The 14,237-nt window shown below is 47.0% G+C and overlaps 2 protein-coding genes across 2 annotated transcripts in view; one reads left to right on the top strand and one right to left on the bottom strand.

The window, feature by feature from the left end:
• Positions 1 to 10,287, bottom strand: part of DUSP29 (dual specificity phosphatase 29) — a 32,135-nt gene extending 21,848 nt beyond the window's left edge. Inside the window, exon 1 of the mRNA XM_080403205.1 lies at positions 7,314 to 10,287. The gene's annotated coding sequence lies outside the window, so the exon portion shown is untranslated. The remainder of the gene's footprint in view (positions 1 to 7,313) is intronic.
• The window catches only part of LOC308069997 (uncharacterized protein), a 31,872-nt gene continuing 20,541 nt past the window's right edge, over positions 2,907 to 14,237 (top strand). The window contains exon 1 of the mRNA XM_080403207.1: positions 2,907 to 5,701. Within this exon, the coding sequence (XP_080259333.1) occupies positions 5,660 to 5,701 (42 nt within the window). The 5' untranslated portion in view covers positions 2,907 to 5,659. The remainder of the gene's footprint in view (positions 5,702 to 14,237) is intronic.

Raw genomic sequence — 14,237 nt, forward strand, 5'->3', positions numbered from 1 at the left:
CATGCCTTCATGAAGGCACTGCCTTAGGACGTGGCAGGTGACTCTGGGTTTGCAAGAATGTTCTTATCTCTTGGATAGGTGGGATTTTTGCATCTGTGTTTACCTTTCCTAATCCCCTGCAGGTGAAGTAGCCCAGGGATGAGCCCCTTGAAATACATGTGATAGAGAAACCCTTGCAGCAGCTGCAGCAACCATACCAGCCGCTGCAGGTGCAGTACAGCTGCAGCGCGGCGCTGTGCTCCTTCGCTCAGGTGTGGCACCGCGCTGTCCTGCCAGGGAGGCAGCTGGTGTCCCCACATGGGCAGTGCTGGGTGTGGTTAGCTCAAGGGTGTTTCGGATTATTTTTTTCTTTATTTTTTTGATTACTTAAAGAAAACTTTGCAGGGGGAGAGCTAAGCTACAGCACATCCATGTATTCTAAGTGCAGAAGAAACAAGGGAGTGACTGACAAGCAATATAGGTGTCGATGAGAGCTTTTCAGTCCAAGTTAAGAGCAGAAACTCTGCACACTACCAAATACTCATGTCACAGGTCCAGGTGCAGTGTTGGAGAAGGATTATTCTGGGGGACATGGGTGTTACAGTGTCTCTTTCGTTTTTCTTTTGTGGATGTGCACGTTTCTGAAGGCCAGGCAGGTTGTGTTCTGCAAGTTGTCAGTAGGAAGTCAAACCACTTGTGCGGCTGATCTTTACGCTGCAGTAGACCTGTAGGAACTAGAATTTGGGGCTGGCCACGTGCCTGACCTCCTGTTTACCCTGTTGCCAGTTGTCGCTTGACGGCCTTCCCCTCTTGTCCTCTGAAACAAGTTTCCCTTTTTTCCATGGTGCCAGTCTTCTGCTGCAGGCTTTGTCTGCTCCATCTCCCTGCTGGGTCTGTCTTGTGTCTCCTGCCGGGGTCCCTGATGTCTCAGGTCAGCGGTTGCTCTCATCTCTCGTCCCCCTTGAAGGGAGAAGTTGAACCTTGCAGCTCTGATAGAGACTTGTAACAAGAGGAGGTGGAGTTGGGCTTGATATGAAGTGTGCGAGTAGAGCCTGCCAAAAATCCACCTTTCTTGCAGGCAACAAATCCTGTAGTGATTCCCACAATTTTTTTGTGTTGGCCACTGGTGACGTTTGTGTCCTTGTAATTACAAAAATCTGGCTAATGCCTTCATGCAGCTGTTGCAGAGCTCTCCTGAAAGCAGGATGACCATTTTTCACTGACATCCTGTGTACCCATGGGGTTTGTTTCTTCAGTTTGGGCTCTTTGTGTCTGTCATGTTCTGTTTCTCCGCAAAACTTGAGAAAGCAAAATGATTCCCGTTTTCCAGCTCCAAAGCTAGGCAAGATTGTGGAGTCGGTTTCTGTTTGGCATGCGTACACCTTTGTTCAAAAATTGGCTTGCTTTCACTGGCAAGAAGATCTATCTTTCAGCCAAGCTTCCTAAAATGTGATGATGATGTTTAGCTAAGTGGTCCTCTGCTGAGATTTGTAAAGGGCTCTGAGAATTCCAGCCTCTAGCCAATTTACCCTGGGCTCGGGCTTGCGTGCCTCTGAGTAGCACCAAGTCCCATCTCTGTGCCCCCTGCAGCCATTCCCTGGGAGAGCCTTTTTCCTTCCCGTGCCAGAATTATGCTAATTCCATATGCGGACTCAACAGCGTAGATAATGTTAAAACCATCAGAGACAGAAATCTAACGCAGTCTGACTTCTGGAGCAAATAGGCTGTTATCTAGAACTCGGGAAGAACTGCTTTTTGTCCAGTAAGGAATGATCTTAACCAAGAGCCTGGTGCCTTGATGCTGAAGGATTGACTGCGCTTCTATTCATGGCTCCGTGAAATGGGAGGGGAGGAAATGAAGAAGAGAAAGCAACGCAGTGCGTTATCACGCTCGGTGGCCACAGCACGCTGATTTGTTACACTGCTGCTCCTGCGTGTAGACTGCAGGCATCAGAACAGGGCAGTTGCATCTGCACGTGATCAATTGTGGTGCGGTAACACCACCTCGGTGTGAAGCTTGGTTAGCACTCTGAAAGTTAGACCACTGCCGAGAAATACTCATTTCTGTCTGTCCTGGGAAGCCATGTGCTCCCTGAACTTTCAAGCGAGCTATGTTCTTTCATGCCTTGCCAATGTTATCTGCTGCAGGGATTTTTAAATTGAATTAGAGCACAGGAAAGCGTCAGTTGAAATTCCTCTAAAATATGTATTTTGGATTTGACTCTAGACTAAGTAAGAAGTAATAGAGTTTAACTAGGAGGAGGGGAAGGGGGGAATGGAGGCTGGTTTGCTACTTGAGCTCTGGAATTAATTGCCGTGAAGCATTTGGTTGGGGGAGAAGGACGGAAAGGCTCATGTCTTTCTGGAAACCAAAGATGTCTAACCTCATCTCTTACGGAGCGTTCAGTGCACACCAAATGGAGCTGAGGGAGGACTGTTCCCTAGGCCTGCCCTGCCCTCTTAGATTAAAAAATTAAAAGCGGATTGGATATTTTTTTTTTCATTACTAGTTTTGGTGGTTGTTCTTAATGCTGTTGCGGCTGTAAGGCTGTGACCGCCTAGCAGAAGCGCAGGCAGGGAAAGCTGGGATCCCTTCTGCAGGCTCTGGGGAGGGCAGGGCATCCCTGGCAGGGCGCGCAGCCGCTGCAGTGGGGTGGCAGCCGCTGCACAGGCTGGTTGAGCAGGCTGCCAGCCCGCGCCGTGCTGCCTTGGGGCCGACTGCTCTGCCTCCCAGGCCAGTTTGCGCAGGCTGATGGAGGTGCTGCTGTGGCTTCCCTGCACCAGACCGGCGGTCGCTCCATGGTGGGAAAGCACCCTGGAGCAGGGACGGCCCTCGTGCCCTTCGCCCAAGGGACTCCACACCCTGCTTACCCCGGGACAGCCCTGGGGCACGGGGCAGGGAGGAAGGGGGACCCAGCCAGCGGGAGCTGCCCTCGTCCCGCGCGGAGCAGAGCCCTGCATTCGGGCCGCGAGTTCCCTCCCGGCATGGCAGGGACATCATCCTGCTCTTCGCCTGTGCCCAGGCCCTGCTGGGGCCTGTGGGGTTCCCCCTGCCCGGCCTGGCGTCCTGCGGGCGCCGCTTCCCAGCCCAGCGGGCGCCTGTCACGCTCCGCTGCCCAGCCCACCCGTTACGCTGTCGTGGGCTTCAGTGCATTATCAGAACAAGGATGATAAAAATTCAGTCATCTGCATTTTTATACCCTAATCTTTCTCTTCATAAATAAGACCAAAGTGCATGTTATCTAATGAATTTTATTTGTTAATCACTTGGTTGGCTGGAATATTTCTCCCCCTTGGGTTATATGTATATAAATGAAAATATTGTTAGTGATTTCACAAAATGGTAATTCAGAATAATGGAGAGTTAATCCTCTTTTCATTAGCGAGCCACTTCAGGACATAACACTGTGGCAAATTACACTGCATTTTAAGTCGTTCTCAAGTGCTGTGCACTAGAAAAAAAACATTAAACTATTTTTGCATTGATAGAAGTAATTGTGTGGCTAATTTGGATAAGCAGCATGCGTTAGGCACAGCAAAGGAATCTCTTCTTTATGTTCGCTATCCACTCTACAGCTGCCAAATGGAATTTCTTACAGACCTCTTCAGCTTTTTCATTTTATTTTTAACAAAACAGGGAGGGAGAAAAGAAAGTGCAGAGGGTAGGGGGAAAGGAAAATCTGCCAGCCTATCTGCTGTTTAATTCGTAGAGCGAACAACAGTCCATGGCTGCAGCGGCGGTACGGCAGGGAAGGATTTCCTTTCTGCACCTTGTGCCGAGTCCCTTGAACTACTCAAATTAATCCAAAATTTCCAGGCAAGCCCTGGGAAGCCACAGAACATAGTGGCCCATTTTCAGATGTGTTCAGCTGGAGGGATGTGTCTTCCCCCACCCCAAAATTTGTAGGAGGTTAGTTAATGCTTTTGGAAACATCAGTCGTGAGCTCTGTGGTTTGGCGATCCCGCAGACAGGGGGGAAAACACTGAGACTCGCGTCTAGAGGTGAGTGTCAGAGCTTCAGCGGTGGTGCCATCTCTAATGCTGGTTTTCCAGTTGTAGTGGAAGCTTCCGAGTACTTTGAAAGCTCCAAGTCGTGATCTACATTAAAATACTATGTTTCTTAATATTTTGAGCTCAGTGTGCTGTGCAAGCCTTAGTGCTGTGTATAAAGATGCCAAACAGTTTGGCAAGATTTATGCCTGGGAGTTAAGATCCAGTCAGCTGTAGAGATTTAAAAAAAAAAAAAAAAAAAAAGAGAGAAAAAAAGAAAAGAAAAAAGCAGACCCACGCAGAGAAGGATTGCATTTGCCCTTGTCCTTTGCAAGGACCTATGTACCCTCTCCCCACCTTTTCTGCACCCTCCCTGGCCGGGGGTCCCTCCATCACCGCTGTTGTCCCAGGCGTGTTGGCTCTGGCTGCCAGTTTGTAGCTGTGTTTGTGTGCCTGAAGCTGCAGATCCCCAATCAGGTCAGAGCCCAACGGTGTTGGTACAAACATGCAACGAGACAGGCTAACCAAATAAAAGGTGGGAAGAAAAATGGAGACAGAAGACAATTTTCCTTGCTCCTTCCTTCAGAAGGAACAACTGTAATCCTGTTAGCTGTTCTGTCCTGCCTGACGGAGGGCACAGAGGGCTTGCTTGCCTTTCTGCCCGCTTCTGTCCATATTTATATAGTAGAATAGTTTAAATTCTTTACCACCCATGTTTCCTGCTCTTGGGAGTTCTCCCAGCCCATATGTCATCAATCACCTGTGCTAGTGGGGCTTTTGATGTTGGCTTTATTAAATTTAATTTGCTGTGCACAAGTGTACCAGCCTCGGGTTTGTACTCGGTTGTCTAAAAGCGCCTTCTCCCTGAAAATACCAAGCAATCACAAATTTTTCTGGCTTAGCTGGGAATTGAAGGTTTGCAGCATCCAGCAAGCACCTAAATATACAACCTGTTTGTAAATGTGGAGGCAGATTTTAATCTTATTCCTGTTTTGATGCTTTCAGAGTTTGCTTCCTGCCTCTTCCCTCATGACAGCTCTGAAAAAGGAGCGGGGCTGTGATATCTGAAGGTTGGTTTCAGGGGATTTGGGTTGTGTTTTTTTCAAAGATGCGAAGGGAGGGAAAGAAAATAACCAAAGTGGACCATCTATCTGTGGGCTCTGGGCTTTCCCTGAGAAGTCTACAGAAATAATGATGTTTCCAGTAGACTTTATGCCCACGCCAGTGCAGCAGGAGATAAACACGGTGCCCTTGAAATTCGTCAGTGGTTTGACCCGGTCTAGGGACTGAATTTATCTACTGCCGTGAAAACTAGATTTGAAAGAAAAAAAAGTAGAATAAATTATGATTAAGAAATTATTTTTGTGCATGAAATGCATGTTACTGAGCAAAGAGTCCCGTTCTCTGATGTATGGAGAGCTGACTTACTTGAATGTTTTTATTTATCAGGTAGAATTCAGCACCGCTGAAATCAAAGAACATCTGCCTTCCAGGGGGTCCAAACCTGAGACCTGCCTGACTTCCAGACAACTGCAAAAATAATGCTTTTATTTACTTCTTTCAGTTTAATAACTACCTTATCCAAAACCTTCGTGGAGAAACGGTGTCTGTAACGAGTGTCTGCAAGAGAGGGAAGCACCGGAGAGCAGGCAAGGACGGAGGGCACCAGTTCTCCTACACTTTCAAAAAAATGTGCAAAAGGCTTGAATCCAGCATAGTAGCCTGTCTGCAGGTAAGCACTCTCCCGGTGCCCAGGGCAGACAAAAATCAGATCTCATGACTGAGGGTCTTAAGAAATAGTGAGGGACGATCTATTGAGCAAGTTCCTGAATCCTCTGGAAATGTTCTGTTCTTCCATTTCCAGCCAGCATGCCAGGTACATTCCTCCCTTCAGGGTGAAAAAGTACTCACCCGTTTTTGAGTATGACTAAGCAGAGGGTGGTTTTATAAACTGGAAAGTTCTCTTTGCAGAAGCGGGTGCCTGTGCTGTCTGGAGCGCAGTGTGTGCGCTTGCGGGGGGAGGGTAAACAGTGCTTTGGTTTCTAAGTTTTTAATGACTCAAAAGTACATCAGTTGAGCTGAGGGTTGGTTAGTTGCGGTAACAAAAGCTTGCTTTGTCAGATGATTTAACTAAATTAATTTTAAATGGTGCTCCCTGATACGCCATCCGCGTGACATTTGACTCTGGCTTCAGACACTGGCAATAACCGTGAAGAGCTCTGTGCTTTCCCGTGTAACTCGGGTTACTTGTTGCACCCCAGGGTGCTGCAGTGAGGGACAGTGCTGCAAAGGTTCCCTGGGTGGTAGGTTTGGGTGTTTCTTTTCCCCTAACACTAGATGAAAAAAATTAATTTAGTACAGATACCTCTTAGGAGGGGGAGGGAGGAGTAAGTCTGAAAAAACCCTTTCTCTAAAGGAGCCCTAAAAAATTAACCGGTGTTGTACATCCAAAACTGGACCCCGCCGGGGTACCTGCAGTGTGTTTAAGTGGAGAATAACAGAAGCCTGTGTTCCTTATTCCTGTCTTAGTGTCCACCGAAAACTGCCACTTACTCCAGTCCCTGTATTTCACCCTGCATTCTTACACTGGAAGCGTTCAGGGACTGTAAAATAGTTCATCCAATGCATTCGTCTTTAAACAGTTTAAAACCAGAAGAATCATAGCATCTGTGCAATTATTTCCCAGACCCTCCTGCTGTGACTATTCAAAACTAACCAGCTATTTCAATGAATTTCTAAGCCACTGATGACTTTTTAAAAACTTATTTTTGCCCTCATTCTTTATTGTTGACTGAACTGGTTAATTTAAAACAGATTAAGCTGAGATTTCATTAAATATTATGAGAGTGCCCAAAGAAACTTAAAACACTGCATCATCTGAGAGAACTGCAATTCAACTGGGAAAGTTAGATTTGACTGGATGGTGGAGCAGTTACCAAAGAACAAGCAAAATATTCTGGGACGGATGTTACAAAAGCTTGAAAAACTGCTTTTCGTTTTTTCTATTTCTGTTTCTAACTTTTAAATGGAATTTATCTTTCAGGTGAATACAGTTATGGTACCCCATTTCCTGTTTTATAAAGTCACTTCTGTAACATGACTGATTTATTAAAGCAATTTAAAATTGAAATTTAAAAATTATACTTCCAAAACCCTTTTTGACTCTGCAGTATTTTCAGCTTTTTTTTTTTTAACTCCTCTGCAACAAGTTTATGAAGTTATTAGTTACCTTAGAAAGTTTGCCAGCTCTCAGTCCTCTCCCTAGTTTAGCTTACTAAACTAGGTTATAAGAGCAAGAAAAAGGAGCACAGGTACAGCAGAAAACGTGCATTGCTTAGCCTTACCTGTAAGCTTAGGTGGGTGCTCGAGGCAGCTCGGTCCTGTGAAGTATGGCACAAAGAACGACAAAAGAAATCTTACCAACTTTGCAACGAGGGTCTATTTTTAGGGGAGGATTTGCTGACTCTGACCTTGAGTGATGCCCACTCCAAAGGAGGATCTTTACATCTGCTTGTAAAACTATTCCCTGATGTGACCTGAAACATTAAACCTGGCAAGTCAGTTACCTAGCCTTGGTATGACTAAGGTTATGTGATGCCTGCGTGTCGACTACAAGAAAACAAAACTCATCTTTATTTTCTTGTCCCCTTGTCAAGCCCGATGCTCCACTTCCCGCTGCACGTGGGTTAGAAGCGTTGCCCTGCTGTTGCCTGTTATGCTTGGCACGAGGGATTTGGCACTGGCATGGCAACGGGAAAGGTGGCAACCTGACAAGGTCCTCATCTCTCGCACCTGCACCACCAGAAGGCCACCTTCCCTTGCCTCGGTTTCCTTCAGCCCTGCCGCTCTCATTATCCCTCTGATCCTGGAATGCCTTTCCCTCCTGAGAAAGCGGCGCGGTGCTCAGCTCTGGTGACATGGGCACGGCTCGCCAAAAAGAGGCAGAGGTCCACCCTCCAACCTTGGAAAAATGCCTTACTCCCCTAAAAAGCTTTCCTGAAAAGCTCCATGCCTTCCGGCTGAAGACAGCCTAAGACTCCCGCGGTAAGCTATGGCCATATTCATCAAAGATGGAATCTGGTTCCCCGATGCCAGGGCCAAACCTCTTCCACTCCAGCGCTTCACCTGCTGCAGGAGTGCGACCTCCAGGCCGGCAGGGCTGCCTGCCTCGGGGATGGGTCAGCGCGTGCAGGGAGCTGGCACACACTGTGCTCTGCCCAAGCATTTGCTCCGTAGCAAACCCTGCCTCAGTGTGGCCAGCTTGGACGACTTCATTAAGAGTAACGAGTGCTGCTGGAGCCAGGCTTGCAATGAGACAAGAAGCTCCAGCTGTCACATGAGTATTGAGGTTTTTCAGGGGAAATTCTTCAGGTCCATTGCCTTCTGCCTGCAAGCGGGGGGAGGAGGCAGAGACCAGTCAGGACAAGCGCGTGAGACCGGGAAGTAGCCCGCTGGTCTCCGTCCCTGCCTTCTGGGGCTCCCAGCCCTTCTCTCGAGCTGACCATCGTGGGAGTGATCTCTCCTGGCAGACGTGTGTGTGCTGCTTGCCTGGCTCTCAGCGCTCCCTGCCCTCGCCCCAGCGCACGCGGAAGGCAGCCGGTTGGTGCGCACCCACTGGGGAACCTTCCTCATCTCTTGCAAGGACGGAAAGAGGCTTCAGTGAATGCAAATACCTGTGCCTGACCAAAGCTGCAGGTTGCCCAAGTGTTTTTTCCGAAGTATCCAAGTCCCACAGTAGGTGCCATGGATTTTCAGAGGGACACAAGTCCCTGACTATGTCAGTTACTTTTAGTCTTACTTCAGCTCCTTCCAACCACCTTTGTCATTCCCTGTCTTGTTTGAAAGATTAAAGTTCGTCCCAGAAGGACCAGGACCAGACGTGGTCATGCAGTACAGATGTGAACTAATAACAAACAGTCTCAGTTCAAGTTCTGGGCATTGGATCTGCTGCTGTTTTATGCTCACGGCATCGCTTTAGCCAAGTTCCTGTATTTCAGAGCAGCCAAGCTCCTCCCTGCCAATTATTCAGATAGTGGCTCTTAAAATGAGAAAGAGCTTAGATGTTAGAAACCTGCTGTGCCTTCCAAGTTACCTTGGAAGGTTGTTGTGCAAATTAATTCTGTACTGATAACAGAGGAACTTTGTGGAGGAGGCGATACAGACCCCATATAACAGGAACTAGCAGCAGTGGGTTTATTTTTATCCCTGCAGGCGACCCGGTGTGGGGGAGCAGGGTAAGATGATAGCGCAGCCTGGCAGTGCTGGTGGGGGGGCGGCTCTGTACGGTGTGCGGGGAAGGTCTGTGCGCCCCGGTGGGCGCAGCGCAGGGTGCTTCTGCCGGGCTGTCGCTCCCCAGCGTTGTCTTCCTGATGTCAGACCGATGGCATGACAATGTTTTGTGGTATTGCTTTTTCAGGCTGGCATTTTGAGTTCCAAGAATATTAAGCTGAAACAAAAGTATTTGTTTGTCTGCCTGGCTGTCAAAACAATATGAGCCTTTGTGCCCCTCTCTCCGTAGGGTCACAAGAACAAGTAGGGAGGAATCGTTCACCTCCTGGAAAAATGTTCTATTTTGGGGAGCAGTTGTATGTGTGTTTCCATTAGTTTTGCTTTTGTTAAGTAAAAAGCACTAGCTGCTGAGATGTTTTGAGAGTGGCCAATGACTTACAGTGCTTTGGAGCCTGGACACATGGGGAACACAGCAGGGAGGTTCTTATTTTGGAAGAGGTAAGCACCTGTCCGCTGGAAAGTTGAATAGCTGCCTTGGGCTCCGAAAAGCAGATGTTTGCCATGTTACTGGTCATTTCTGAAAATCTTGGCTAAGCTGATGATGGTGCTTTGAACATGCAGAATCACTCCTGTTTCCCAGAGCGTTGCAAGCGTTCGGCCTGCCCTCGCACGGCGCGCAGGTCCTGCTTGTTGGCGGTCGGCTCCTGTCTGTGGTCACCCACTGGCCCCATGCCTTCGCAAAGCAACTGCACCAGCCCCAGAACATGACCCTGGGCAAAAAAAAAAAATTAATTATCCCTTTATTTTTCATGTGTATTCTGAAAGTGGCAAAGGGCCAACCGAGAACAGTGCAAGGCACTCTTTGGATGCATGGTAAAAGGCAATTCCTATCCTTGAGAGCTGATGTTCCAGCTAGAAGCGACAAAGGCTTAGGTGGGAAAAAGGATGACACCCAAGCAGAATGAGCAAGGCTGTGGCCAAAAAAAATGCCACTGACCAGCTTCCAAGGTGGTGGGTTCTGTGGCACAAAGTATGGGGCTGTGGGAAGGATGAGAGCTGAAGTCCTGTTCAAGTTGGGAAGGGCGGGGGGGGGGGGGGTTGGGAAGCTGCCTTTTTTTTTTTTTTTAAAAAAAGGACTGAATTTGTTCCACAAGCACTGGGTAAAGAAAAGGAGAAGGGAGAGAAGTGATAGATTTCTGGCCAGACCACACGAGAGGTACAGTTGGAAAAATCTGACACTTAAGTTTTCTAAGACTTGAAATCTTTATGGTAGTTTAAAAGAAAAGCTTTGAGTAAAGTTCTGCTTTAGAAGACTTCCCTCCCCCATTCCAACCTGGTGGACTGAAAGTTTTCCTCTTTGCTAGAAAATATGCTGTTGTTTGGAAAAGCTGGGTTTTTAACAATTGCATGGGAAGAATAAGTATATAATTATATAAGATTGTCCTAATGGACATTTGCAGCTGTACTGAGATGCTAACAGCATGCAGAAACCATTATGTTTCCAGTTGTTTGGCAAAAGTTAAGAAACCTTATATATATATATATATATATTTTAAAGTTAACCGTAAAGTAAATCCAGATGGTTCTCTCTTGCACAGACAAGCAGGCTTCAAACTAGACATATAGCTGTAGCCCGGCTATAACTTGTTTTGATTACTGCAGATAGAGAGAGAAATGTTTTAAATGACTGTGCGCCCTCCTCGCGAAATGCTGCATGCCCTTTATGCTTGCTGAAGTCAACTGGCATTTACGCGGCACTACATAAAACTTGTTTGACAATACCTTGCGTGCAAGAGTGTCTGGTTGGGTGTTACTTGTTTGATTTCTTTTTATACTGAAGTATTGCTTAATGGCCCCCATCAGAGGCTGGGGCTCGGCTGCAGCAGGCACTGCAGACCCATAAAACGGAACGGACAGTTGCTACCCCACGTAACCTACCCTGTGAGCTTGACTTTGTTCTTCTCTCTTCATCCCCTAATTAAGGATTACCAGAAAATATTGGTCACGTACTTAGTTTTGATTGATGTATTTGGAGTTTTATTCAGTTCTTTAATAGGCATCATCTGTTGCGTTCATCATGGCAGCTCACCGCCGGTTGTGCTAGCTTCTGTCAGCAGGGGAATCAGAATTATGTTGACTTGTGAGACCGTTCTGCGGATCAAATCAAAGGGGCAGCTTTGCTTCACAGGGCAAGGATTTTGGTGTCTGAGTGTTGTAAGTCAACACATTAAGAGCATTTCTGAAATTCTGAAAACAGGGGTAACTGAAAGGTCCATCAGAAATGATAGATTCATGGTACGTTACCTTTTATACTGGTTTTTTAGTCAATAAGGAAGTGTTCCTGTAGATAACAGTTGATGCTTGTCCAAGTAGTGTAACAAATCGAAATACTGTTTTATGAGCTTCTTAGGCAGCACTGTCAGGAGGGGAGCTTGGATTTGACCTGGTAGGGGTCACATTTTCTGGCTGGTGCATCTCTTGCTATGTCTCCGACAGGGCTAACAGCCCAGCAGCAGTGGCAGTGTTTATAAGACAATATTTGAGGCTAGGGATGAAGCAAGCTCCCTGGGGGCCCAGAAGGAGGGACCCCAGCCCTGGATGAGGTTCCCTGGGCGTGCGGGGGGAGGCTGGGGCCAGGGCTCTGAAAGGAGTTTTTGTTCGCTGTTCTGCTTTTTCTCTTGCTGTCAGCAGAAAAAATGTTCTGGGAGATTGGTGTTGAAATGGAGTAGAGATCCCAAGGCACAGTAATGTGGAAAATAAGGGATGAGGGCTTTCTTGTAACCTCCCCTTACCGAAGGATGCCGGGAACAGGAGGAGCCTGGGGACCAAACTGCTTCAGCCCCCCTCCCCCAGCCCCGTTTCTTACGCGGTGCTAAGGGGAAGCCCTGTGATAAGAGCACCTACCAGGGAAATCCTATGCAGAGAGAGTCCTAGCCAGCAAGTACATCATTCGGGGCTGGGCAGGGCATCCTGAAGTGCTCCTGAGGTCCACAAAGCGGGTGCTTCCAACTGATCATAGCATTTAAACTGCCCTACGAAGACTATGGCATTGCCAACTGTCCAGGTGGGTTTGTCCCTCATATACCACAGTGTTGCACACAGGATTGCACTTAAATTCTTTTAACACAACACACTGGGAAACTGCCACAGTCTGTTTCTGCGCTTATTGTTCATTGGGATAAGAAAGTTTGGAGTTTGGTTTTTTTCTTCTTCTTCCTCTCTATATCCCTAATAACATACTGCTGCAGAGATTCCAGAATCATGTGGTCCATCCTATTTCCTAAGCATAGCATATTAAAAAAAAAAAAAAAACCACACCAAAAACAAAAACCAAAAAAACCCCAAAATAATAGATACTTGGTATGTAAGTCTGAACAGAAAGTTTTGTCCAGACATGCTGAGAGCAGGTTTGAGGTCAGAGTAATCTCACGGTATGACGAGTGCCAAACCTAGACTTAAATAGAGCTGCGAGCCGGAGGCTGGATTGATGTTTGCTGTCCCCTTGGTCCAGGCATCTGGCTCGCTGGCAGCGCAGCTCAGGAAACGCCGGCTGCCGTGCCGGTGCATTGGTCCGGTCTGTGCCGCTGCCCACGGTCAGTAACAAATGCCTTAAAGGAAAGTACGTGGAATCTGTGCTCCCCACTTGTGGGATAAATTCTGTGCCCCACAGAAGAGCTGTTTAATCTCCCCACTCCACCTCCTTAGATAAAGCTTGGCTGGAAGCCTGAAGTTTTACAGCTTTTCCCAAACTATTTCTTTTCTTCCAGTGCAGATTGTCTCTGGTGGTGCTTTTTCTTACTTATGTGACTACCTGATATTCTGTTTAACTCTTCTTTGCTCTTTGCCTCTAAGTGTTCTGATAATGAGTTCAACAGCCTAAATAATGATGATAACTATAACTTATAACATTAACTGGTTTGAAATATGTTCCCTTTTCATTTTTCCTCAGCAAGCTCGGGGGAAGTTTGCCCAACCGCTGCTCAGGTGCAGCTGTTCCACCGTATTTGGAACATCTGGTCCTGTGGTACCATATGGCTATGACCCACCATCCTCCTAGAAGTAATCAAGTACACTTCATGTCATAAAACCCCACAACAGCAAAACAATGCCTCGTAATCCACCAGGAATGCTCCACGCCACCTCAGGGCAAGTGCCTTTTAATGGCTTTTTGCTCCGAGTTTGATCAGGTTCCAGACTCTTTTAAGCTGAGAACACCATAAATGTTGGAAATGAGGTACTCCATTTCAGGAAAAATACAAAAGCCAGACGGACTAGTTCTGTGAAGCAGAAATAGAGTTGTTGCACTGCGAGAGATAGCAAGACTGCCTTAATAGATGGCATTCAAGTGCAGCTGTTTATGGGTCTTAACTGGTGTTGGCCCACGCAAGGCATGCTTAGGAAGGAAGTCAGGGAAAGCTAACACATGCCTGGGGGCTTTGAAGTTGTTGTTATCATCCACATGCATAAGAACGGGAGATCCTCTCTAGTCCAGCAAGTACTGAGAAACGAATGAGTTTGGCTGGCGCATACATCAAAGGTCTTCACTTGTAATTTGCTTAAGAGATTAAAAATGAAATATGAGGGAATTATTGAGGAAGAGCAATCTGCTGGTTTTTTCCCCCTTGCAGCAGGAAAGAACAATTGAACATCTATCCTGACTGAAAGTGATTACTGAAAAGCTTTCTGACAACCTTGAGCGAAACAGCAGTTGCATCTTAGTTTCACTGACATCAAATAAGCGTTTGATTTACCGAGACCCAATTGGACCTGTCCGGTGCCAAGGAGTGTCTCCGAGAGGCAAACAAACTTGATAGAGCTCTGTCTTTATGGAACCGCAATCTCTGAAGCAACGCGTTGCCAGACCGTGAAATGTGCTCTACATTTGAGCTACCAGAAATGTTTTACTTCAGAAATAAACTAACAAAACCTTGTGACAAACTCTTGAAGCTCGCTACTGTTCCCTTTCCTGTCAAACATGATTTCTACTGAGGTTCTTCAAGCGACTGCGTAACCGCTGGGAAGGAGGCAGTATTGTCAAG

This window comes from Falco punctatus (genome assembly GCF_963210335.1).
Source record: "Falco punctatus genome assembly, chromosome: 9".
Taxonomy (NCBI): Eukaryota; Metazoa; Chordata; class Aves; order Falconiformes; family Falconidae; genus Falco; species Falco punctatus.